Raw genomic sequence first — 26173 nt, 5'->3', positions numbered from 1 at the left:
GTATGACTTTCAGTAAGTAAGTCTGTGGCTTGTGCAGCAAAGACGGCCTCTCCAGTACTGCCTTCCCCCCCCCCCCCCCCCCGTCTCTGAAGTGCCTCAAGGGGCAGATGTAGCAGCCAAAGGGCTTTGCTCTGGCTCTGGTGGGGGGGGGGGAGGTCCTGTGTGGGCCACAGGCCCACGACCTGGGGGTGCGCCCCCAGTAGTCAGGAGCTGGGTAGCTAGGGATGTGATAATGCAATGGCTTTATTCCCACTTCTGCTTTGGCAAAGGGGGCACTCAGTGGTGACTGTCACCAGGCTCCAGAACGGCCTGGCCTGCTGGTTCAGGATTCCCAAATTGAGGCCCTGCCCACTTGCCAGGCAGAACAGGTGCTGGGGGTGGGGGGCAGGGGGCCCAGGGACACTGGCTCCAGGGAACAGGGCCTTCTAAGGAGATCAGTGGAATGAAGAGCTGAAAGTACTTTTATGTATGCATGTATTTATTTATTGATTTTAAAGATTCTATTTATTCATGAGAGATACGGAGAGGCAAAGACACAGGCAGAGGGAGAAGCAGGCTCCTCAAGGGGGAGTGGGACTCGATCCCAGGACCCCAGGGTCACGCCCTGAGCCAAAGGCAGACACTCAACCCCTGAGCCACCCAGGCGTCGCTGAAAGTCTTTTTATTTTTTTTTATTTTTTATTTTTATTTTTTTAAGATTTTATTTATTTATTCATGATAGTCACAGAGAGAGAGAGAGGCAGAGACACAGGCAGAGGGAGAAGCAGGCTCCATGCACCGGGAGCCCGATGTGGGATTCGATCCCGGGTCTCCAGGATCGCGCCCTGGGCCAAAGGCAGGCGCCAAACCGCTGCGCCACCCAGGGATCCCTGAAAGTCTTTTTAAATTGGAAAATACCTTGTTTAAAATCTCATAATCAAAAAAAAAATAAAATAAAATAAAATAAAATAAAATCTCATAATCAGGGCCGCAGACAGGCATGTACGGCCACAAGGCCATGTGCACAGCCCAGCACTTAGACTTTTTTCTTTTGGAGCTTTTCTATGTACACATGCAGGGACTTCTGGATGGAGTCCCTGGAGATGAAGCTGACAAAGTTCTGGATGTCCGCGTCGCGCTGCTTGAGCAGGCGGTCGGCTGTGGCCTTGCGCATCAGGTTCTTGGTCAGCTGCCGGGCGTGGCCTACAGAAAAGTGTCCGTGAATGAAAGCCCACCGAGATGGTGGCATCACTCCCCACCTTCCCGAGGGAGTTCCAGCAGGAATGTGGTAGGAAACTTAGACTCTATAAGTAAACAAGTTGAAAATCACCCGTTCCCCACTGTCTACCAATTTCTTTTAGAAACACAATGATACTGAAAATTGCCTTTTACTCCCCTGTTATTTTCTTTTTTTTTTTTTTTTTTTCCCCTGTTATTTTCATTCAACTTTATCACGGAGGATATTTTCCAGGTCACTATGTGCCCCTTCACAGCACACTCAGGTCTGCAAGCCCTGCCCCCCACGGCCTGTGAACTAAGAATGGGTTTCACACTGTTATATAATTGAAAAAAAGGACATTGTGTGACACGTGACAATTATATGAAATTTAAGTTTCAGTGGCCCTGTTTTATTGAACAGACACACTCGCTGGTTCCCATTGCCACTGGCTGCCTTGGTGCTCTAGCACCACAGTGTGGCTGAGGCTGAAGTGACCCACAAAGCCGAAAATCTACCTGCCCTTAGCGATGGTCGATGGTCGGCTGGTCCCTGGTCTCTATTACGGTTGATAGAACCAGCCCCAGGTCTGTAGACAGGCACGCGGCCTGTTTCTAATCATCAGTGGCTTGAAAAATGGAGCCTCCCAGACCCAGAGATACACGCAAGTCCTAACCTAGGGTGTCTGTGGATGAAGTTAGGAGGGGGTCATGTTAGATTTAGGGTGGGCCCTAAACCCACAAGGAGTGTCCTAACAAGAGGAAGAGGGGAGGCGGGGAGAAGCCTCTCCTAGAGCCTCTGGGGAGAGCACGGCCCTGCCATACCAGCACCCCTGACCCTGTGGTACTCCGCTACGGCGGCCCCAGCACTAAGGCAGCCTGCTGTTGGAAATGGCACGGTTGTGACTTGCACACAGCACGCTGGCGTGAATACCCTCTGGTCTCATGGGGAGCGTCAGGCTGTGGTGGGCGGTGGCTCTGCTGGCCCTGCAGTACCCACAGCTGCCGCGGGCCCCCAGCCCCGGGCTTCTCACCTGGAACGGCTAGCCACTGGGCCATCACCGACCGGGCCGTGCTCTGCACTTGGTCTTCGGGCACCACCTGGTCCACGATGCCCACCTGGAGGGCCTCGGCGGGCGGGAAGAGCAGCCCCAGCTGCAGGGCGCGCTCCGCAGCGCGGTGCCCGATGGTGTTGACCAGGGTGTCTGCGAACCTGGAACACACGCAGGGGCTGGGCTCCCAGGGGCTGGGCAGGCCCAGGGTGCAGTGGGCGCGGGTGCAGCCCCCAGCCTTACCAGAAGGGGGCGACGATGCCCAGCTGAGTCTCGTTCAGCCCGATGGTGTATTTGGGGTTGTCAGCCAGGATCCGGTAGTCACAGCTGAGGGCCAACAGGCAGCCCCCCGCGGGGCTGGCTCCCTGCAGGGGAGAGGGCTGCCTGGGGGCCCCTAAGGGTCTTCCAGAGCCAGGTCCCCGGGAAGGGCCCGCGGGGGGGGGGGTGAGCTCCCAGGTGCGCCCGTGGCCCTCCTCCGAGGTGCCCTGCCCGCCCCGTCTGCCGGCACGGGGTTGCCCATGGGCATGGCCCTCGCAGGCCCGGCCTCTCTGCCCAGAACCCGCCCGTCCCAGCAAGCCACCTTTCCACGGCTTTTGCCTGGATGCTAAAAGCCAAACAAGTATTTAGCTGAAACGCCGTGATGCGTCACGTGTGACGGGACCCATCTCCGTCCTCAGCCCCTCCTGAGCCCCCCACGGGCCCCCTGCTGGGCCGGCCCCTCCCCACGTCACCAGGTCACACTGGTCTGTCCCGGTGAGCTCCCTGCTGCACACCTGAGCCCCTGGCGCCGGCCCTGGCGAGTCAGCGGGGCGGCTCAGGATCGGGGACGGAACACTCACGTTGACAGCGCATATGAGCACCAGGTGGGACAGGTACAAGCGGAGCCACAGCTCCTGCACGGCCTTCCAGTACTCGGCATAGTGCGCGGGGTCCCTCCCACACATCTCCATCAGGTCCAGGCCGGCTGAGAAGATCCCGGGGGAGTCCTGGGGGAGCCAAGGAGCCAGGGGCCCCGTCACAGTGCATCCCCGGGGCCCAGGGAGCCCACGGGCACTGCAGAGGCGGTGGCATCGGAGCAGGGACCCCTGGCCTCTGTTCCTTCTCTGCAGCAGCAAAAAGGGAAAGGCGGGGTCACCCCCCCCCCCCCCGCCCCGTAGACACAGGGCTCTGTGCGGGCCTCCGGGTGCTGTCCTGGCAGAGGGGCTCGGAGGCCTGGCGGGGGACAGGCTGCCACACGGAGTGGCAGGGGTGTGGCTTGTGACCCTCAGCAACACGTCCGCGGTGGGCCAGACCGTGTCTGGGAAGAAGACGCCGCCCCACCCCTCCCGCCGTGCAGGACTCAGTCCACGCAGGTGTGGAGGCCCGTGCGCAGGAGAGCAGGGGCGTCCTGGAAGGAGGCAGCAGGGGCGCTGGGACCCCCAGCGGCTGGAAGAGCAAGGGGGCCCCAGGAGAGAATGCACCGCTGCTGCCGGGAGCCCTGCTTCGTGGCCCTCTGCCACGTGTCTCCGTGACACCCGCATCATTGGCTGACCCAGCAGGCGGGCCTCGTGCCCGTATACAATAGGCTCACAGCCAGGAACACAGGGTGACACGTCTATGGGGGGGGACAGTCCTGCGGAGGATGTGGGCCGCCCAGGGACAGAGGCCGCCACCCCCTGCCCCGGGGGCCGCGCAGCTCCGAAGCCGGGGAGGCAGCGGGCTACCCTCACTGCGTGGAGGGACAGAGGCTCCTGTCGTCAGGGCTCACTCGTTTTCAGAGCACAACAAAGAAAGCGTCACGCTACCAAGCAACATCCTCAATCAGGTGTTTTCAGGAACTATCTGGAACAGAAAGTTCCCAGGCAGCGGCGACCCGGCAGTTCAGCCACGACTGCCACCCTGGTCCACACCGCGAGCAGCATGAAAACCCACTCCCGCACAGGGCTCGCTCCGCCCTGCAGACCCCAGCTTCCCAGGACTCATTGGGTGCGTGCGTGGGACCCGCCCAAGAGAGTTCAGAGCTGGGACCACACCAGGCCACACCGGGGGCAAGCAAGGCTTCAGGAAAGGCGGGCGCTCGCCCAGCGGACCCTCGCAGCCTGGGCGGGGGAGCTAAGACCACCCGCCTTTAATAATGGCAGAACCAAGCCGTTCCCGCTGGCCTATGATGCGGAGGCACTTAGATGGGGGACATTCCTGCTGAGGCTCCTTCTACCCTGAAAGGTGACCCCAGTGCTCTTCCTGGCCCAACAGAAGGCCCGTTAGGTCACGTCCACACCGCATCTCCCTGGCCCGGTCTTAGCTATTTCCTCTCTTGGCAACCCCAGTGCCTGGCAAAGTCCGCTGGAGGCAGGCAGGAGCACGGGAGGCCCCCGTCCCGTGGGTCTGGGTGTTGAAACCAGCCCAGGCTCCGAGGACCAGCCCCCCAGGCTCATACCCAGTCCCACCCTCCAGGGCCGCAACAACAATACAGAAGCCATTAACCAGCATTTGCTCCCGGAGGCGGAGGCGGAGGCGGAGGCGGGAACGAGAGCACGGCCTCAGCAGGAGCACCGTCGCCGGCCCCCAGGGAAGGCACCCAGTGGCCCTCTGTGGGGAGGGTACCCCCGGAATCCAGTGCCAGTTGGATATCCTGTGGACTTCCCTCCATCCATCAGGGCGGCTCGAGGATACCCCCACAAGCGCCAGCTGCCCTCACCTGCGTCCTGGCCTGGACTGCGGAGCGCGGAGGCTCCCTGGAATCAGGCCTGGGAAGCAGCCGGGGACAGAGCATGCTGGCACCACAGGGGTCCCCCTTGGACCACGCCCAGGACCAGGGCCCCGGGGAGCCTCTTGTGGTGGCACCTACATCTGGGCCTGTCTGGTTCTTCTCCACCACGGAAGTGCCGACCGTGCCTGGGGTGGACTTGGACATCACAGCGGCTTTCCTGTGACCCTGACCCGGGGAGCTAAGAGTACCCACCGACGTGATGATGACGCCCTGGAAGCTTTTGTCATTCTCCAGCTTCTCCAGGCTGATGACCAGCTCGGTCAGAAGCTCTAGGCTGAGGCTGTTCACCGGGGGTTTCCTGAGCTTCATCACAGCCATTCCTAGTGTGAAAATGAAGAGGTGAGCACTCGCACCCCGTCGGGTGCTGGGAGAGCGTCCCCAGTCAGCCTCGCCACTGCCGGATACATGGCTCTTGTTTTCTTTTTCTTTTTTTTTTTTTTTAAAGATTTTATTTATTTATTCATGATAGTCACAGAGAGAGAGAGAGAGGCAGAGACACAGGCAGAAGAAGAAGCAGGCTCCATGCAGGGAGCCCGACGTGGGATTCGATCCCGAGTCTCCAGAATCGCGCCCTGGGCCAAAGGCAGGCGCCAAACCACTGCGCCACCCAGGGATCCCTCTGGTTTTCTTTTCTTTAAAGATTTTTATTTATTCATGAGAGACACACAGAGAAAGGCAGAGACACAGGCAGGGGGAGAAGCAGGCTTCAAGCACGGAGGCCCGACGCCCCCAGGTGTCCCTGAACTTTTAAATAGCTAATTGACATTAGGTGAATCTCACTTGCATTGAAAATAAGAACCAGGCACACCCTGCCTTCAGCTCAGGTCATGACCCCGGGTCCCGGCGGGGAGCCTGCTTCTCCCTGCACCATGGTCTAGTTGCAGAGCAGGTCTGTTCTAGAGGAGCCTGTGCCCACCAGCAGTTACCACCCATCCCCGGCCTCTGGCAACCAGGGGTCTCCTTTCTGTGTCTATTGTGGACACTTCACAGGAATCAAGCATCCCACCTGCGACCTTTCGAGTCTGGCTTCTTTCACAGAGCGTCATGTTCTCAGGGCTGCCCCGCGCTGCAGGCTGGGACATCGTTCTGTCCCTCTTAGGGTCAAAGGATGTGTGCATGTGTGCGGACCATGTCCTGTGCGTCTGTTCACTTGCTGATGGACACTTGCCTCGGTTCCACCTCTTGGCTCTTGTGAATTACAGTCGTGCCTACATTTTTGTTGATCCTTTCTCCCAAATGCAAGTCCTCTGTCCCCAGGGGAGCAGGAAATGTCCCCAGTTTCTCGAGGAGCGAGTGAGCGATGTGCAAGGACCTCCATAGGTGCACTCTGGCTCACACCTGGGTGAGGACAGAGGCTCCAAACCTCGGCGCTCTGATGTCCAGAAACTCCACCATCTACTTGTTCATCCTGCCAGCGGCGGGGAAGCAGTGGGGCAGGCCAGCCGGTAGGCGGTGCAGCGCTGGCGGGTGGCAGGGGCCGCTTCGTCTCACTGCCCGAGGACAGACCCTGATCGCTTCAGAAATGCCACCGCTCACGGAGGTTACAGTTCTCTGGTCAGGACCTTAGAAATCTCCGATGGTGAACACAATTCTCTAGGAGTGACAACAGTCCTGAAGGCTTTTGAGAATTCTGATTTATGAGAAAGTACTTCTTCACTGGCTCCAGGGACGTTTCCGTACGTGTAAGAAGCAATCAGTATTTCCAGGAGTAAGCTTCTGAACTTGGTTCAGAGTGAAGTTTCTGAGGCCAACTGGATTTTTTTTTCCTGTTTTTGAGAGTGTCCATGAGTGCCGGCAGGGGTGTGGGGAGATGAGGAGGGCCGGGGAGGGGCAGAGGGAGACAATCCAGCCCAGTGGAGCCTAGTGCAGGGCCTGACTCAGGGCTGGATCACAGGACCCTGACATCACCACCTGAGCTGAAATTGAGACTTGGGCGCTTACCAACTGAGCCATGGGTGCCCTGAAGCTGACTGGATAGCTACAGAAATCCAGAGGAATCAAGGGCACTGGGGGAAAGGTAAAGACCAAAGTTGAAAATGAGTTAAGGGGCAGCCTGGGCGGCTCTGTGGTTTGGTGCCTGCCTTCAGCCCCAGGCGTGATCCTGGAGACTTGGGATCGAGTCCCACATGGGGCTCCCTTCGTGGAGCCTGCTTCTCCCTCTGCCTGTGTCTCTGCCTCTCTCTCTCTCTCTCATGAATAAATAAATAAAATCTTTAAAAAAAAGAAAACGAGTTAAGAAAGAGGATCTGGGGGCACCTGAGTGGCTCCCTTGGTGAAGCGTCTGCTTCCGGCTCAGGTCATGATCCCGGGGGTCCTGGCTTGGAGCCCCGTGTTGGGCTCCCTGCACAGCCAGGAGTCTGCTGCTCCCTCTCCTCTGCCCCCTCCACCCACCTCCCTGCTTGTGCTCCCTCCATCTCTCTCTCTCTTAAATAAATAAAATCTTTAAAATATAAAGAGGACTTTGGGTGAGCCTGGATGTCACAGGGCAGGCAGACTCGGGTGTCTGGGTGGGGAGGAGGGCTGGGGCTGCAGCCTGTGTTCCACCAAGCACTGCAGGAGGCCCTGGCCAGGAGGCCGAGGGTCAGCTGGGTCAGCGCGCCCTAAGGCCTGGTCATGGGCTGACCGCAAGTCTTGCCCCAGCTTGGGGGCTCTCTTAAGTAGAGGAAACAGGTTTTTCTTTCAACAGTGCTTTTTCTACCTTTTCTGTCACCTTTGCAGTTTTCGTTTTTTTGTTGTTTGTTTGTTTTAAAGATCATTTATTTATTTGTTTGAGAGAGGGAGAGTGCACAAGCAGGGGGAGGAGGAGGGACAAGCAGAGGGAGCAGGGAGCCAGGTGGGTGGGAGCTCCAGCCCCAGGGTACGCAGATCCTAATCCCAGTCCGGATCACGATCCCAGCCCCAAGGCACACACTCAACTGACTCAGCCACCCGGGTTCTCTCCCCTTTGCAGAGTTTTAAGAGAATGTTTGATGGGAGTTGGGGGTGGGTTAGGAGTGATTCCACCTGGACTCCCGGCTTTATTAGGTATCTGCTAGGTTCTGTGCCACTTTGAAGTATTAAAACAAAGTAAAACATTCCAAAATAGTTGCAATTATTTTCTATTTCCAAATTTAATCGTTTGGATAAAAGAGCAATACCCCCTCAGACGTTACAAATTGAAACATTTTAATCTTCGTAATAAGCTGGGAGGGCCGCCGCTTCAGGGCTCGCTCCTGGTTTCAGCTGCGTCGCGATCGGGGGCTTGGGTGGCGCCCGGTCAGCTCCGTGCTCCGCGGGGCCTGTCTGGGCTTCCCCTCTCTGCTCCCCAGCCCCGAGCGCGCCCTCTAACAGGCGCAGGTAAATCTTAAAAACGTAAAATAACCCGGGAAAACCCGCCGTTGAACCGCCTAGGCTGGAGACCCCCAGCTTCGAGTGCGGCAGAAATGGTCCGGACGGGGTGGTTCGGGCTTGGTTTCTGCGGAGCCCGGGACGGGAGTGCGGGCGCGGGGGGCGCGGGGGGCGCTTACCTGCCGCCGGATCCGGCTCCACCAGCACCCGCGGGCTCCCGAAGCAGCGCGCGCCGGGCCCGCCGCCTCCCGCCGCCGGCGTCCGCCCCGGGGCCGCGCTGAGCACCCGGGACCCTGCGAACCACAGCGCGAGGCCGGTGAGCCCCGGGGCCCGGCCCCCGCCCCCGCCCCCGGCCCCCGCCCCCGGCCCCCGCCCCGGGCACGCACAGGGTCGCAGCAGGGCACGGGCCTGCACGCGCGCTCCCGCCGCCAGCGCCATCTTGACCTGGCCCGTGGGGGTCGCGGCCCGCTCTGCCCGCCCGGGCCCTGCCCCGCCAACCCGCTCCTCCCAGGGCCCGGCGCCCGCAGCCCCGCCCCACTCGGCAGCGGCGCCGCCTTGAAGGTCCGGAGGCCCGGGCGGGGAGGGTGGGGTGAGTGAGGGTGGGAGTGGGTGGCTGGCGGCCGCCCCGTGGGCCAGCAAGGCTCACATCAGGTGGCGCGGCGGGGCCTCTGCGGGAGTCCGCGGCCACCGGAGGGCCCGGGGCGGCTTGCCACGCCCTGCCGCCCGCAGCCTCGGGGCCCGGGGGGTAGCCCGGCAGCACGGCAGCGCCAGCTCCTCCGGGGAGCACGAGGAAGGCGGGGTTTATGTGCTGCACCCTGCAAAGTGAGGGACAGGGTACCCAGGAAGCCCAGGCGCCCCGCCCGCCGCTAGGGAGGAGCAGGAAGCCTCCGAGCCGCCGGGTGGGCCGGTCCTCGCTCTGGGAGCCTCAACGCCTGAAGCAGTAAGGACAAAGTTTAGGGCCTGCGACACTTTAGCGCCTTATGGGTTCCCATGGCTCCCCTGCGGCAGGAAGCAGGTCTGAGGCAGCAAAGGAGCCTTTTCAGGGCTCCCTAGCAGCAGCGGCAAACCCCGGCCACGGAGTGGCTAGGCCAACCTGAGGCTGCTGGGAGCACCCCGAGTCCGCAGTGCCCCAGCACTCCAGGGGCTGGCCTGCTGCTCCCACAGCTCAGAGATTTTGGACGTGACTCTGGGAATGAACTAAAATGCAATTGTGCATTTTTAATTCCCTCGTAACTGAAGGTATCTTTGGGGCCAAGAATAAGAAAGGGGCAGTGAAGCCGGTACTCGATCTGCATTCTAATCCTGTTTATTCAACAGTCCCTTCACTCTACACAACAAAGTACAAACACAACGGCACCTAAAATGCTACAAGTTACAAAACTCAAAACAACAAATTTATAGTACTGACTGTACAATGCCAAAAAAAAAAGTAATGTACACGTTGCCAAGGTAACCTGCAAGACTGCCATGACACTGCAGCAGGGGCCTGTGAAGACCCTGCAGAGCCGGCTCTCAATTTTCTCACCAATTTCAGAGGGAGACGTGGGGTGTGGATGTGCGTGCATGAGTACACGTAGAAACAGAACCATTCTGGGTAATTCTTGGTAACTAATGATAATTCTTGGGCTGTTTGCGCAGAGGTGTTGGAAGAGGACCCAAGCAGGGCAGCAGGGCCAGGTGAGCAGGAACAGCAGCGGCACGGACGTGCACCCTTTCCTCAGGGACCCTGCAGACCAACAGGCAAGGGCCTAACTGGCCCCAGTCATCTGTGGAAATGACTCCTGGGCTGGGGCCACACTGCCACCTGGAGCCCTGCTTGGTCCCCGCTGGCTTTGCCAATGGATGGGCTGGATGTACTCTCTTAAGAACTGGAAATGTGGGAGCTTTCTAGCCAGGAAATTGGGAGGGCTTTCTTACAGCACAGCCCCAAACCACGAACACTCCTCTGGAACCTTGCCCTCAGAGGAAACATCTCAGTTGCTGCCTTCGAAGCCTGCCCTGAGTGAGGAATTTTTTCCCTACCAACCCTCCCTCTGGCTAGAGAAGTGACAAAACTGTAGCGAATGGGGTGGAAGTTACAGGGCGCAGAGCTCCAGGGCTCTCCTTATCGGGAGGAGTTGGAGCTGGAGCGGCTCCTGTGGCGGCGGCGGCCAGGGGAGCGAGATCGCCGGCGCACGGGGGACCTGCGCCTTGGGGAGCGCGACCTGTGGGAAGAGGAAAGAGCACATCAGACACCGAGGCCCACATCCTTGACACAGCCCCATGTCCCGGATAGCAGGGGCAAAGCTGGCTTCTTGAGGGAACAATCCTGGACAGTTTCACCCTCAATGCTGTGAGGATGGCACCGACACACGGAGCCCTTGGGAAGGAAAAGACGTCTGTTGTGGGGACCCGTTTTCTGAGGACTATGGAAAGGGCAGCTCAACAGGAAGGCAAGGCTCTGGCCTCTGCCAAGGGACTCGGACTCAACCTCCTCTCCTAAATTTTTTTTTTTTTTTTTTTTTTTTTTATGATAGTCACACAGAGAGAGAGAGAGAGAGAGAGGCAGAGACACAGGCAGAGGGAGAAGCAGGCTCCATGCACCGGGAGCCCGACGTGGGACTCGATCCCCGGTCTCCAGATCGCACCCTGGGCAAAAGGCAGGCGCCAAACCACTGCGCCACCCAGGGATCCCTCAACCTCCTCTCCTGACCCTTCCTTTGCGCGTTTAAGATTGATTGATTGATTTATATTTATGTAATCTCCATACCCAATGTGGGGCTTGAACCCACAAACCCAAAATCAAGCTTCCCATGTTCCTCCCACTGAGCCAGCCACATGCCCCATCTGTTCTGTCTTTTTAGCTAGGAAGGAGAAGGGGAACTTGTACCCTTGCTCTTACAGGGCCCACACTCCAGGGAATACTGGTATAACCTGCTGGGCGCACCTTCTGCTTGCCCCGCCCCCCAGCAGCAACCCGGCTTGTTCCCCAGCTGGGAGGAAGAGCCTGAGCCGCTGGTGCCAATATTGCTGTCCTGCTTCCCTTTCCCTCCATGCAGCATGTGGGGGGCAGGAATGGGTAGGGTTCCAGAGTCATCACCCTCACACTGTGTAAATGAAACAAATCCACGCTGGCCCAAAGCAGTCCCCTATGGGATTCCAAACTGACCTACCTTCTTCTCATCCGTGGGGGTGACCGGCGCCACATGGGAGGTGGTGGCAGCATTCTCCTGGGAGGGCTGAATCGCCTGGGGGGCGGCCTAGGCCAGGGGGCCAGCACAGCGGTGGCAGTGATCTCCTGGCCATCAATTTGTCCTGTTGAAACAGGATCAAGTCACAAAATATCTGATAAGCATCTACCCTAGGTTAGCCCATGCCAGATGCAGGCCTGCCGTGGTAAGCAAGACAGACAGGAGTAGAATTAGAACTAAGCTGCTCACAGAAATACTGATGTAATTATTACTACTGGAAGTTTCATCAGGAAATCTGCAGGGGAGCATGAAACCTCAGAGGGAACCCCATCTCGCTGCATGGGGCACCTGATGCACTACTTCCAGGAAGTGGCCTTTAAGTGAACACCTGAATCCACCCAATGAGGGAAAGGGCTGTGCACTGACCCTGAGCTGCCTCTTCTAGAACAATGGGAAGGGCCAGACAAGAGGAGTGGGGACATTTTGGGGGTTTCGCAGGATTGAGCTGAGGATGAAATTTAAGAAGTCCAGAGGGACCGCTCTGGAAGAGGCCTCTAAGCAGGAAGCCTGGTCCTTTCTCTCCTGTCAAAGGCCCTCACCTGGTACCTCCCAGGTGACCAGAAGGCAGTCTCAGGGTGTGGTGGAGGGGTCCCCAGGAGGGCAGTGTCCACTGTGACTTGGCCACCAAGTCATTAAAGCTGGGTGGTGGGTGAGCTATGATTACATCATGGCTCAGGAGGAAGAAAGGCTTCTGGAGTGGGGGAAAAAAATAAAACAAGGTTCAGGTGTCAATTCTGTCTGAAGAGTTTGGAAAAAGTGCTTCAGACCAAAAAACCAGATGTGTAAATACAACAGAATGAGAGTAGTGAGGTAAGGCAACTCAGGATGGAGGCCTGAGGAATCTTCAGGGCCTCAGGAAAAGAGCAAAGAAAGGCAAGGTGCAGACCTAGGAGTGCCGGGGTAGCATGCAGCCCAACGCCAGTCCAGGGACTGCTCAGGGGACCAACCACAGCCCTTGTGTGCCCCCAAAGGGTGGAGGGTTCTTTTATCTGCTCAATTCATACCCTCAAGGCAATAGCAAAGGTATTGAGGGGATAATTTGGGCACACAGACCTGTGTTCAGAATATACTCAAAAGACAAATAAATGCAGCCTAAGGTCCCCCCGCCCCCGCCCCGGGCCCACTGCCAAAGCCAGCCCAAATTAGCAATCTCAGGGGCACTGACCATAGAGCATGAGAACAAATCTATCTTTTGGCCAGGTGCCTGGAAGGGCTAGGCCCTTCCACTTCCCTTCTGGAGATAACATGGAGCTATCCCATTCGATGGTATGCAGCACCATATGTGGACACACACATAGGTCCTACTACAATCTTAGTAAGTGTGAAATATGTATAGGAATGTACACCCTGGATACCCCCAAGTGTTCTTGAATTTTTAGCAAGTGCTCTAACTCTCAGAGATGCATGACTGAAGGTCTCTAAAATGAAAGTGTGATTCCTAAGGTCAAGAGATGCTGTGTGCAGGAACCCCTGGGTGGCTCAGCGGTTGAGTGTCTGCCTTTGGCTCAGGTCATGATCCTGGGGTCCCGGGATCAAGTCCCGCACTGAGCTCCCGGCATGGGGCCTGCTTCTCCCTCTGTCTCAGCCTCTCTCTCTAACTCTCATGAATAAATACAATCCTTAAAAAAAGAGAGAAAAAAAAAAAAAGGGCTGTGTGCAGCCTGATGGGCCACGGTTGATGCTGAACTTCTATAAGACTTCAAAGCGATTTAAGTAGATTGAAAGAGTGTTAGCCTAGTGGGTAGGAAATTTTCCTAGTATCTGAGCTCCATCAGGGCTCAAGGGCAACTACTCAAACTGCTGCACTATTTTTTTTTTTTTTTTAAAGATTGCATTTATTTATTCATGAGAAACACACAGAAAGAGAGAGAGAAAGGCAGAGACACAGGCAGAGGGAGAAGGAGGCTCCATTCAGGGAGCCTGATGCAGAACTCGAACCCAGGACTCCAGGATCACGCCCTGGGCCGAAAAAGTAGGCGCTAAACCACTGAGCCACCCAGGGATCCCCGCTGCACTATTTTTTAAGTGCATAATAGGTTCTGGTGTTCAGACTCTCCTTTGTGGCCTAGCAGCTCACACTGTGCTTTGGGCAGTCCTGGCTTTTGGCCTCGTCTGTCTAGATTACTACTGCAGCGAGCTGGCGCAGTGACAAATTCTAAGCTCCTGAAAACACTGACATGAAGACAAAACCAGAACTGGCCATCCAAAACTATTCACAAGTGTTCAACTGTTATTAATACCATCTGCTCAATGTAGAACAGCTATAAATGTCACAAACAGTTAAGATACAAACTTTAGGGAAATGGGTTAAAATGTGTGAATTCAGGAAAGTAATCCTAAAAATGATGAAATGTTAGCACAACAGAAAATGACTCTCAGAATTAAAGGAAACACTCCCATATAAAAGCCAAATGCTTCATCGTTCATACTCATAATGTATTCTTTGTAAAAATAAGACAAAAACTCTTCATTTAATCCTTAAACTTTCAAAGATTAGGAAATTCTAGAAATGCTAATATATTCATATTTGCTGATCTTTTTCCAAGAATAGTGTCCCATAAAACTTGTTTTTGATACACACACACACCTCCACTGGTTAAGAACCAGAATCCTAAGAGCTCCAGGGAGACTGTGATGTGCAGCCAGGTTGGAAATCAGTTCTAAAGTTCCCTATGTGTGGCAGGTAGCTTGTCCTGCATAGGGAATAGAGAAGGGAGCTCAGAGAGGGCTGGCAAGGTCACTCACCTCCATCCATGTGCTTCAGTGCCTTCTCGGCTTCATCTGGATTCTCAAACTCCACGTATGCATAGCCTTTAGACAGATGGGGGTGCATCCTTTCTACAGGCATGTCAATCATTTTAATCTTCCCATAGGTGGAGAATATCTCCATGATGTGGTCCTAGAGCAAAGACAGGTCACTCTGATGCATACTCACAACTACCCATGTGGGAACTGAAAATGCACGACACATCAATAGCCTTGGCACCTGGGGTTAAGTTTCTCACACAGGGTCACCCTGAGGGAGTTACTGCTCCCCTTGACAAACGCTCTGGTCAGGCCCTGGAAAGCCTATGCCCTCAGTTCACCTGAGGCTGAGGCCTGCTTCTCTAGTTTTCCATTTAAAACATATGTAGAATAGACATATCCCACTGCCCACTGGACAGATCCAGGATCCCTCACCTTGGTCACATTCCTGGTGAGCCTCCCGATGTGTACTTTGGTGGGTTTAGGGGAAGGACTCCGCCTTTTCCTTTCCTTTTCATCTCTTTTGGGTGGTTTGGATCTGATTGAAGAAACAAAACACCAGAAACAATCAATTTCTGTCAAAATTTTTTAGTGGGGCTGCTAATTGCTACTAAGATAGTTTTTATAAGGAAGCCTTCCCCTACCAGTTCATGTATTTCATATTAGCTCTGCTTCAGAAATCCTACTAAAATAGAAAGACTCCTTTTTAGATCTACTTCTATAGTAACAAGAATAACTTTATCGTCCCCCATTTGTGAACTTAGTTTCCCAGATAATTCACAAGTTTTGAGGGCAATCCCTTCCCAACCAAGGCACTCCTGAGTTGAGAAGAGGTGCTGGAAAGGAGCTTACTTGGAGCGGGAACGCCTCCTGTTGTCATGCCTACGCCTAGAAGGACTGGGTGAGCCAGAGGAGCTGCTGGAGCTGGAACTGCGAGATGTGCTGGAACTTCCTGAGCGGCTAGAGGCTGAGGAAGAGCTGGAGCCACTGCTGGAGCCTGTGCTGGTGCTGGAGCCTGAGCTGGAGGTAGAGCTGGACCGGGACCTGACAAATGAGACGGTGAGGTCAGGGGCAACAGTGCACGAGAGTATTTCTTCCCACACATGAGCCCATACTTGCTCCTATTCCCAAGAGGTAAATGTCCTCCCATTTCCAAGCTTCAATGTCTCCCCTCCTCGGAGGGCCCCACTCCTGCCCAGCTGAAACCCCAGGTAGGGACAGAAAATCACACTGTGCAGTGACAGGAAAGAGCCACCTCCTAGCCATACAGGAGCCTCACCTACTGGGAGGCACAGAGTCTGGCAAACCAGAAGCACCAGCCCTGCCTGGATGGTAGCTACCCAGGGACTCGGGCTGGTTTTCAACTGAGGGAAAAATAAGCTTTAGGCTAGAGCAATCCAATCACAACTCTAAACAAAAAAACACTCGAGAGAAACTTATACCCCAAGATGTCCCAGTCTTTAACATCTCCAGAAAACACCTCAACACCATCTTCCATATGTAACCAGAGCAAACTCAAACCACTCTGCCATAATCCAGGCCTTGATGAACCACCTCAGAGTATGTTGGTAAATTACGAAGACCACAGAGCACCCTGCCAGCTCCCTGGGAAGGGAAAGGGGCGTGGCCACAGAAGAGAAGCCCTCTCGGGTGCTCAGGGGTGCTCTGTCCTGCCGGGTCCCACCTGGTGCTGCTGCTACCACTGGAAGCGCTGCGCCTCTTCCGAGTTTTATCCCTGCCACGATCCTTCTCACTTGACTCCTTGGTGGCCCCTTTATCTTTAGAACGATCCTTGGACTTCTCATCAGAACGGTCTTTGCGTTTGGTAGGAGAAGGAGCCCTGGATGGTGAGGAAGAGTGTGAGATCGCATGCCCCTCTGACCAAACCCTAAAACAAAACTACCCAAAAGAGGGGATCCAAAGGGCTATAGAGATCCCAGGTGATCACAGAGCAAAATGATCTGTGGCTTAAGACACGTCACTGTAGAACGTAAGTCATTTCCATTCTTCCCCTTGCTGAGGGTCCCTAGTAATGAGCACCCCCAAAGTAGCACTAGAAAAATCTGACAGAAGGATTACCTAGTGCTGGACTTTTTATTATTTTCTTTGACTCCTAGCAAGCTCTTCTTTTTCACTCCTGATAAATCCATTCTCCCCTTCTGAGGTGTTCAAAGCAGCAATGGTGGCCTCACTTATCTGAACTCTCACTTCTAACTCGAGTCTGAGAAACGATCCCTAATCGATTGCAATTTACGCCAAAGTGCAGCCTAATAACAAGATAAAAGGATTTACAGAGTGAACGAGTTGGCAAGGCAACAAATCTACTTTGCAGTCAAAAGGTGAGCACACAAGATGGCAAGGAACACAGTAAGCAGCGAGCGTCCACAAAGCCAGGAACATATGGGATCTCCTCCATTTCCTCAGGGAGGGTCTTGCCCCCACAGGTAGACCTTCACCTCACCTTGTTGTTTTTTCCTTAAGGAAAGGGTGGTAGTGCCTGTCACTGTTCTTTTACAGGTGGTACAATACCTGTTTTTCACTCCTAAGTTTGATAAGCCCTTTACCATTCCCTTAGAAATGTTACAACACCACATTTGCATGCAGAACAGAAGAGTCAAGTGTGGCTCTCCTGATAGGATCACTGGTGTGATTAGATCTCAGGTTTTACTGCTGCAATTTCTTTGTAGGATACATCGAACATACCATGACTAGAATCAAAAACCATTTCAAAAGTGACAAGTACCAGCATCTAAACATTAACACCCAAATGCAAACAGATAAAATGTCCCATAAGAACACTGAAAAAGTAGTAAAATAGTTAAGTTAGAAAGCAATCATTGCAAATGCTGAACTTTAATTAATGATATGCACATGGAAGCGTCATGGGGAAAGTACACCAAAGCCTGCTATTTACTTCAAAATGCAACAAAAAACGTGGATGGGCGATCTGTTCTATGACAAAGCAAATATGGCAGAAATGTAACTTGTAGGTTCTACGTGGTGGTTATGCGGGTATTCACTGGAACTGGAGGGCACTGCTCCTAAGGGTCTCACCAAGTGCCCGCACCACAGCATGAGTTGTGAGTGGTCAGTGTAACCACCAAACCATCATGTGCCTGGTCTCCTGGGGGACTCGCGACCTTCATTTTTTCCAGGGAGGTTTTTCTACAATTTGCTTGAGCTGCAAGCGAAGATTGCAGAATGGTGGTGTCAACTCCTCCTGTCTCATCTTCAACAGCCTGTCAGTAACATCGACATGGCAACCACCCGGGATCCTGTTCTCACATGTGAAGGGGTGTGCAAAATGCTAAATGAATGTCGTGACTCAAGAAAGGAGGCCAGCTTTGGACAATCAAATTAGAGCAGAAGCAAGCAGGGTGTCACCTTTGAGGCTCCTCTCCAGGCTGGTACAATCTTTTAAGACGTTTTGCCTTGGAACAGTAAGGTAGTAAGCAAGCAGCACTGGATGGAGTCAGTGGCCTTGGACAACCAGGAAGTACGGTCCAGTGGGCAGGAATCTGGAGTCAGCCTGCCTGTCTGATTCCAAGCTCTGCTTTGGGACCGGGGCTAAGTCCCACAGCTGTTCTGAGTCTCCACCTCTCATCAGCGTTTTGGGGGATACAGCTCCTACACCTCCGTAGTTACCAAGATCACCAACCCAGTTTACTCACATGGAAGGAAACTTGGCATCTAGTTAGGGCTCAATTAAATGCCCGCTCATGTTACAAGACAGGGGTGCTCCTCCCCGTGTGCAGGCTTTCCCCTACATAAACTCTTGTTTCCCAAAGGCCCACACGATCTCCTGAATGCTGGACGGCCCGTTAAGAGGATCACCCAGGGCGGCCCTGTCCCAGGAGAAGAGCGTGAGCTGCCGGCACGTCCTCAAGCACTCCAGCAGCCCCGTTACACAAGGAGGTTAACGAGGGATCCAGCCAAGTATTGACACCCCACGCCCCCAATACCATCTCTCCAACGTACAGGCAGTGAAGACCCACCCGTGATACACTTACTCCCCCGCGGGCGCCAGACCTCTCCAACACCTCCACCCGGCCCAGGCCCGGGCCCAGGCTCAGGCTCAGGCCCAGGCCGGGCCGCCCGCCTGCCGGGGCAGCACCCACGGCAGGGCGCACCCCCGGGCCCCACCCCAGGGCCCTCCGACCACCAGCACCACCCGAAGCCCCGGACTCTAAGCGCTGCGGGCGCGGCCGGGCCTGGGGAGCAGAGCCCGCGGCGCTCTGTCCACACAAGTTCGGGTCGCGGCACAGGACCTGGGTTACCTCCCCCATCCTCCGGACAGGTGCGCGTCCAACAGCCAGAGAGAGAGAGAACAGTTAGTCACACCTCGAGCAGATGGCGTTCGGCCCCGTCCTCGGGGCACCTTCCCCACTTAAAAAGCACGTTTTTGGCACAAGTCATGCGACAGCCAAGAAGGGCCGCGGCCTCCCTTCCTTCCCGCGCCCCCCTCGTGGGGCGGCCCGCCCGCCCGCGCGGCAGCGGCGCGGTCCCCGCGCCTCCCGGGCCCCCCACGGGGCAACTCCACCCACGCCGCCCCCGTCCGCCGGCGCCCGCAACTCCCAGCCCAGGGCCGGCCCGAGGGCGGCTCCGAATCCCGCGGGCCTTGCCGGGGCCGCCGCAGGGGGAGGGGGCCGACGTGAGCGCCCTTCCGCCCGCCGCGGCCCCGACCACTTCCGGGCCGCGGCCTCGGCGCCTCCCACTCCGCCAGCCCCGGGCCACACTCTTTCTTCTCGCGCCCGCTGTCGCGCCGCCGGGCCGCCGTCCCTACCAAGAGGCCGAGGGGCGGGCCGGCTCCACCACGCGCCCCGCCGAGCCTTGCGGGCGGCCCCCGGAGCTCGGATGGGGTCGGATTCCCCCAACTTACATCTTCCCGCCGCCGCCACCTCCGCCCGCTCTCCTCAGCCTCGAAGGCCGGCGCCGCTCTGGCGTCAGGATTAGGGAGCGGGAAGGCGCTGCTCTCCGGCGCGCGGCGATGACGTGACCGCCTCAGCCAATGGAGGGAGCGAAGGGAGTGTTAAAGGGCCCCGGCCGTTCCCGACGGGCCGCGTCGGGGCCTCGTCTTCTGTCTCCCCCGCGAGGCGGGGATCTGGGGCGACCCTGGGCCGGCTGCGTGCCGCAGGGGGCCGGCCGACTGCTGGGGGCGGGAGGGCCGCGCAGGGCGGGCGGCTCCGGGCCGGCGCCGAGGGGGTTAACGCAGCGGCGGCCCCGCCCCCCCGTTGCGCGTGCGCACTGGACTAGCAGCCCGGGTTCCCGCTCCAGCGCGCGGGGCGGCGGGGGCGGTGAGGTGGGCGGCGGGGACAGTGCGGTGGCTGGCGGGGGCCGGCGGGGGCAGTGCGGGGACCGGAGGGGACGGTGCGGGGCAGGGCGGGGGCGGGGCGGGGCAGTGCGGGACAGTGCGCGGCCCGACGGGGGCAGTGCGGGGGTGCTGAGGGCTGTGTGGCCTCTGGCTGCGGACTGTGGGGTCTCGCGGGGCGCCAGCTGCCCAGAGAGCTGGGCAGGAGAGGTGCGGAGTGCCCACGCGGTCGTTGGCCCTGAGCGTGGACAGGGGCAGTGCTGCCATCGCAGTGGGGAGCGAAAGACCGGATAGAAGAGAAGTTGCGAAAGGGCAAGCACCCCGGAGGAGGAGGGGGCACTGCGCCAGACCAAGACCCGAGGGGAAGGAGGCGCCCGGTGAGGGAGCAGCAGGTGCAGGGGCACGAAGGGGGCTCGTTGAGGGGAGGCCAGGGGGCGACTCGCAGGCCAGGGCCGGGCAGGTGAGGTTCGGGTGCCGAGCGGGAGCCTGTGCAGCACCCCCCCACCCCCACCCCCACCCCACACCTCGCGGGGGACAGTGCAGGCAGGGAGGCGGACTCCTCTGTTGAAGTACGGCCCGGGCCAGGCAGGAGGCTGGGAAGAGTAAAAGCCGCGCCGAGAGGGCCAGAGCTTTCGGGGTGTGTTCCCCGAGGTGTCTCCCACGGAGTCCCTGCCCCAGTCTGGCTACCGGTGGTTACCCCAGGACTGAGTGGGAGGAGGGAAGGTGCACCCTGCCCCAGTGGCTGTCTGCACAGGTAGGTGCATCAAGGAGGAGAAGGGAACAGATCCAAAGCAGATCTCTTGGAGGAAGGAGCTGTGGTGACTTGGAGATGGATTAGCTGCCGGGGCGGGGGCAGGAGAGTCCGGGTTGCAGTGTGGTGACCAGGGATGGATGGACAGACTGTGGACACCGTCTGCAGGCCATTGCTCTCTGCTCTGTATGGTTTTCCCAGCACATGGATGGTGACGCCCTTTCCTGTGCAGCTCCTCTAGCCTGGTCTGGTGGGTCAGTGTACCCCTATACCTGATGGAGGGGTGTCTGAGAGTCACCAGCAAAAGAGCAGGGAAAAAGCAGTTGCCTCCTGAGTCCCTGTTTGCTAAGACACCAGGACGCTCTTGGAGAATGAGCTGGGTTGGCAGGCAGAGTGGGTCTGAGCGCAGGTCCTCCCTTTGGATTTAGATCTGCCCTAGAGTTGTGGGGGTCCATTTAGAGCAACTTAAATTCTCTGCCTCATTGTTACCGCTGCCATGGCCAGGTGTGGAGGAGTAAGTGGGAATGGGGGACAGTCCCGGCTCGGCACTGCAGCAGTGAAGGGGCCCAGAGGGTCAGCACTGGGGGTGGGGTGGACTTGGTGGTCCAGGCCTATAGCCAGTGGAGGTCTGTGAGGAGGCCGTGGCAGCCTGTCAGCTGCACACGCCTGGCCCAATCATTGGTGCGTTCCTGAGGGCCTTGATCCGGAGCCTTTGCCCAGCCCTGCGTGGTGCCAACACCCTAGGTGGGGGAGCAGGCCAGGGGCCAGGAGCTCCATGTGGCCATATGGGGGTGGGGACAACCAGCTGGGCTGACAACCCCTTGTGTCTTTTTAAAATGTGCTAAACTGATAGAACTTGGCATGCATGTAAATTTTAACATGTTTTATATTAAATCTAAAGCATGATTTATTCAGACACATAAATTTAATCATATTTGTTTCTAAATATTATAGATCTTTGTTATCAAGTGTGTTATCAGCTGTTGAGCTTTAAAACTTGAGCATCTTGTCTTGTGCCATTTTGAAGATGAACAGAATGTGTTTGGAAGAAACAAGAAGTAAAAACTGGAGGCCCTGGCCGTCCAGGGGTTCTGGCTTCCCCCTTCCTATGCCCCTGTGCTAACCCACCCAGGCCCTGGAGGGGAGGACTGGGAGGCTGGGTCCCCAGGAAGCTTTTTTTTTTTTTTCCAAGATTTTATTTATTTATTCATGATAGACATAGAGAGAGGGGTGGGGAGCAGAGACACAGGCAGAGGGAGAAGCAGGCTCCAAGCAGGGACCCTGATGCAGGACTCGATCCCAGGACTCCAGGATCACGGGCCTGGACCAAAGGCAGGCGCCAAACCACAGAGCCACCCGGGGATCCCCTCCCCGGGAAGCTCCGAAGGACTGTGGAGCAGGTGTGATGGTGGGGCTGGGGCAGGGCCCTGCGGACGGGGCGTTCAGCGGCCAGCCCAGGCCTGGAGCGCCAGAGCACAGGCATCCTGCAGGCTCTGCCGGTGTCCTGAGCCCCGGGGCTGAAGGCCACCTGTTGGCACGTGGAGCTGGTCTCACTTTGGAATCAGAATGTTCCGTCGGCCTGCATTCTCTGTGGGCCTGATGGGCTCTGCAGTGCCTGTCCTTGGAGGCTGGTGACCTGGGACACAGCGTTCAGTGGTTACCTGGATTGTTCTGGAGGTCACGGTGGGGTATCCAGGAGCCACGTGGGCATCGCATTCCCTTGTAAACCACGTCAAGAAAGCATGTCTACCTATCACTAAGAGTCTCTGTGCTGAGGGCAGCGGTGGCCCAGCCAGGCTGCACAGAAGGGTTTGGGTGGCCGCAGGGAGCTGGTGATGGCTTGGTGACAGCTTGGTGACCTTGAGGGAGGCATTAGGAGAGGAGGCGGATTGCCAGGCCTTGGCGATGACAGAGTGAGTGCCTGCAGCCCCTGAAGGAGCCCAGGAAGAGGCACTGGCTGGTCCTTCTGGGTGGCCAGGCTGGTGTTAAAGGGCCAGGCCACCAGTGAGGGTCTGAGTCGTGGGGAGGCTTCTCCAGCTCCAGGCTCGTGTCTCCAAGGTGTGGGGTGTCAGGTCCCGAGACCTCCCCTCTCCCCCTGCCAGCAGGCAGCAGACACCTCAGGACTCTCCTAGGGGCTGCTGAGCAGTGAGCTTAGGGGCTTGTGCTGGTTTCCATGCCCAAAGCCCGGTGTTTGTTTCTGCCCCAGGGAAGTCAGGAATAGTGACAGCACAGCTGTGGTTGTCACAGGGAGAGGGTGGGACCCAGCCAGAGCTGGATATGGGGCAGTCTAGCTGGGGCGCCGTAGCACTAGGTGAGCTGAGGGCCTTGTGGCAGCGTTGGCTGTGGCCAAGCCACCTTGGCCCCTGTCCCTGCTCCTCAGGCCCTCGTTGCGCCATCCACAGCCAGTTGACTTGGAGCTTCTTCAGCCTTGGAAGCGTCTGGTGCCAGCATCTGTGGGGTGTAGGCCGGGCCCCGAGAGCGGGGCCTGGGCAGCCCTGTGTGTTGAGGAAGGAAGGCAGGGCCCCCGCTCCCCGGGCCTGACCCTGTGGCTTCAGCTCCTCCACATGCTGCTTGCGGCCTAGGCCACGTGGGCCTGTGCGACAGGGATGGGACTCGGGCCCAGCATCTTGCTTCCTGGTGCTCTCCTGAAGGGTGGTGGGGGCCAAGACCTCTGCCTTCTTGGGGAGCCTCTTGGCCCACCTTCCCTGAACCCCCTCGTGCAGTGACCCAGGGGGCTTTGCCCTCCTTTGGGAAAGGGAGATAGGGACTTGAACCTTCCAGGGTTTGGAGTTTGGACCCGAGCCAGGGTTCAGGGAAGGGGCCTTGTGTCTGTAGAGTGCGGGGTCACGTGTGTCCTGATGGCCTCAGCTGCGGGGTAGGTGAGCGGCCTGGGCCTGACTTTGGTGTTTGGGGTGCTTCTTAGAAACTCTGTGGGTCACCTCCTTGATGCAGGAGCAGATTGGGGATTAAGCGCTCTGGGTCCAGGTGGAGCCCAGGCTGTCTACCCAGGGATGTCCCTCTGTGTGCAGGGAAGGCTCAGGCTTTTGTTGTGGTCACAGGGTCTGGGCGAGCAGAGGCAGCCCTCCCTTCACACTGACCAGTCCGTGTGGGAGTGGGGGTCTCAGGGGACCCGCTGGTTCCCAGAAGTGAGCCAGACAGCAGCTGGTGTGGGGTGTCGTGCAAATGCAGCAGCCTATTCGGTTGCCCCGGCCGGTGGTCTAGCCCTGGGCCGGTCATTTGGAACCCTCCCCGTCATGACCAGGCTCTGGCTCCGTAAGTGTTGGGTCTGAGCGCTCTGGGGCTTTGGGCCTTTGCTGTCTGTGTGGTCGAAGAAGTGCCCGAGTTCAGCTGGGCTCACGTGGGGCCAGGCCAGGCAGAGTGGTCATCCCCAGGCAGCTGTGGCCACCCCTGGGCCAGCCTTCCAGCTGCTGGCCTTGCCTCACTGCTCTATCGGCTGCCTTGTGAGACTGGGCTGAGGGTCCCTGAGATGCAGTTGACCTTGGCTCCCCCTGGAGCTCGACTGAAGATCTGGGATTGGCGTTTGCCCAGCAAAAAACTGTGCAGTTTGCTCTTCGGTGGCCTTGCATCCAAAGGCCCAGGACACGCCATGGGGGGCAGAGGGGGTCCCAAGGGTATGGTCACTTCTGTTCTGTGGGGCTCCGTCAATGACGCAGGCAGCAAAAGCACACATGGCGGGGACTCGAGGACACTGCAGTCATGGTGGAGACCGGGATTGTGTCCTGGAACCTGGCTTGTATCTGGGGTCCCCACGCCCGATGCCGGGTGCAGCCATGCACCTGTGTTCCAGGCAACACGGTCTGACCCCTGGGAGCTATGCCCTGCGGTTCCCTCTGCCTGCTGATTTATTTGGAGCCTCGAGGGCACCTGGAACCCCCACCTGGACAGAGCAGACAAACAGGATCTGACTCCTCGAGGCCTGGACTGCCTCCTCTGAACTTTGTCTTCGACGGATAAATAAACGCCTGTGTTTTTTTAAAGTGCTGCTGCTGGGCCTTCTCATGTGCGCAGGGTCCTCGATGCACAGGAGCTGCCGCTGTGGCCCCCGGGTGGGGGCACCTGCACCCCCGGCCTGCTGGCTGTCCTGCTCTCCCAGGGAGCCCAAGGGCACCCACCAGGTCTGCCACCCTCCTCCCCCGTCAGGCCATGTCCTGAGCGCAGCTGTCCTGTTAAGGGACGCCCCCCACAGTGCTGGATGGGGCAGGATTTTCCACAGGCCGCCTCAGCCCTCTAGGGGGTCTCAGCCCCTTGGGAACCCCCCCCAACCACCAACCAGGCCACACGGGGCAGGGCAGGCGTGACCTTGGCTTCTGGCTTCGGGGGTCTGCAAGCTGCTGCGGCGGAGGGGCAGCAGTCCAGCACACACAGCATCTCCAGGGACCCCCTGGACCCCAAGGTCTGGAGGGGAGTGGGATGGGCTGGGAGGGGGATGAAGCAGGCCTGCATCCCGTTGGGGTGTCCAAGGCTCCTCCGCCTTCCCTGGGCCTGGAGCTGCCTCAGCTCAAAGCAAATCAGCTGGGCTGGGGAGGGGCGGGGCGGCGGGGGTGGTTCGGAGGCCCCACTCCTGGCTCCTCGGCTGGGTGTTTGGCAGCCTGGCGGCACCCTGGTGGATGACCTGGGTGTGCCTCAGGGGTCCTTCCGCTGCTCCTAGGGCCCCTTCTGCCTGACTGCAGTCGCCCTAGCTCCAGCTCCTCCCACACACCCTGGCCTCGGGCTCCCCTGGGCTGTGCTGGGCAGGCACCTGCCCCTCTGGGCCGCGCTGACCTCTCCGTAGCCACCGGATGGTCTCCTGACAAGGATGTGTCAGGACCACCTCCACTTCCATCAGCCCGTCTCCATGGCCCTCCCCTTGCTCCCTTGCCCTCCCCCCAAATGCACCACCTCTGCACCAATGCAATCTGATTTCAGCCAGGTGTGCCTCGCATACGCTGGTCCTTCAGTCTTGAATGCCTTTCCTTGTGCCCTCGAAGGAGAGAAATGGAAGACTTCTGAATCTCTAACACGCGAGCTTAGAAGCCAGCCCGGGACATCCTGCAGTGGGACTGCTGGGGTGGCCGTGTGGCCGGGCTTCTGCTCCTCCCACTGCCGCACACCCAGCAGGGGCTCAGGCCCACCTCCCAGAAGACACTTTCCATGGGGAGTTTCTGTTTTAAAACCTGGAACTAAAAAAAAAAAACAAAACAAAAAAAAAAACAAAAAAAAACCAAACCTGGAACTAAAGGATGAGAGGGTAAAGTATTCTAAAGGGGACCAACAGCTACAGGAGACAACCTGTTGCTTCAAAAGCTTGGAGAGACCAATAAAAATGCAAATATAAGACCGTCCTAAAGGAATCAAAGTGATAAGGTGAGTTTTTTTCTAGAACTATGAATTGTAAGTGAATATAGAAAGCAGAGATTGAAATCATGGGAATTTGGAAAAGTAAGAAAACGGGGCACCTGGTGGCTCAGTGGGCTCAGGGTGTGATCTCAGGCTCCTGAGATGGAGCCCCGGGGTGGGCTCCCACTCCCACTCTGCACATGCTCGCTTGCTGTTAAATCTTCAAAAGCCATTGTAGACGTAAGAGCATATAAACAAAAAGCACAGTGATGTGGAAGGTGATTCTTCTGCCTAAAGCCCACGAGCAGCCCCGGTGCCAGCGGCCGCCCCACCCCGCCCCTCCCGCACTGATCCTGTGTCCTTGCTTCCTCGCGGGAGCAGAGTGTGGATCTGCCCAGGGCCTCACGTACTTTGGCACCTGCCCGCGTGGCTTTATTGCTCTTGGCACTGAGTGCTGGAAGTTACTACACACAGATAGCA

General features: G+C 57.5%; 2 protein-coding genes across 4 annotated transcripts; both read right to left on the bottom strand.

The window, feature by feature from the left end:
- Positions 1–834: 834 nt before the first annotated feature.
- Positions 835–8760, bottom strand: ECI1 (enoyl-CoA delta isomerase 1). Its single transcript, XM_038538935.1, has 7 exons — positions 8709–8760; positions 8502–8657; positions 5188–5315; positions 3086–3232; positions 2490–2611; positions 2229–2407; positions 835–1182 (listed from the first exon to the last, which is right to left on the bottom strand). The coding sequence occupies exons 1-7, from the start codon at positions 8758–8760 to the stop codon at positions 1016–1018; spliced, it is 951 nt and encodes a 316-aa protein (XP_038394863.1). The 3' UTR covers positions 835–1015.
- Positions 8761–9605: 845 nt separating this feature from the next.
- Positions 9606–19316, bottom strand: RNPS1 (RNA binding protein with serine rich domain 1). 3 transcript variants are annotated; one of them, XM_038540716.1, is made up of 8 exons: positions 19177–19316; positions 16377–16564; positions 15982–16137; positions 15150–15341; positions 14733–14835; positions 14298–14451; positions 11475–11616; positions 9606–10526 (listed from the first exon to the last, which is right to left on the bottom strand). In XM_038540716.1, exons 2-8 carry the CDS (start codon positions 16445–16447, stop codon positions 10427–10429), a joined length of 918 nt encoding a protein of 305 aa, XP_038396644.1. In that variant the 5' UTR covers positions 16448–16564; positions 19177–19316; the 3' UTR covers positions 9606–10426. The 3 variants fall into 3 exon arrangements, with proteins under 3 accessions (XP_038396644.1, XP_038396645.1, XP_038396646.1); XM_038540717.1 differs by lacking the exon at positions 19177–19316 and adding an exon at positions 18639–18657; XM_038540718.1 differs by lacking the exon at positions 16377–16564 and having other exon boundaries at positions 19177–19309.
- Between the last annotated feature and the right edge of the window lie 6857 nt (positions 19317–26173).

This window comes from Canis lupus, chromosome 6 (assembly GCF_011100685.1).
Source record: "Canis lupus familiaris isolate Mischka breed German Shepherd chromosome 6, alternate assembly UU_Cfam_GSD_1.0, whole genome shotgun sequence".
In the NCBI taxonomy this organism is placed as follows: Eukaryota; Metazoa; Chordata; class Mammalia; order Carnivora; family Canidae; genus Canis; species Canis lupus.
Note: the sequence above shows the minus strand (reverse complement) of the source record. Positions and strands in the feature narration are given on the sequence as shown.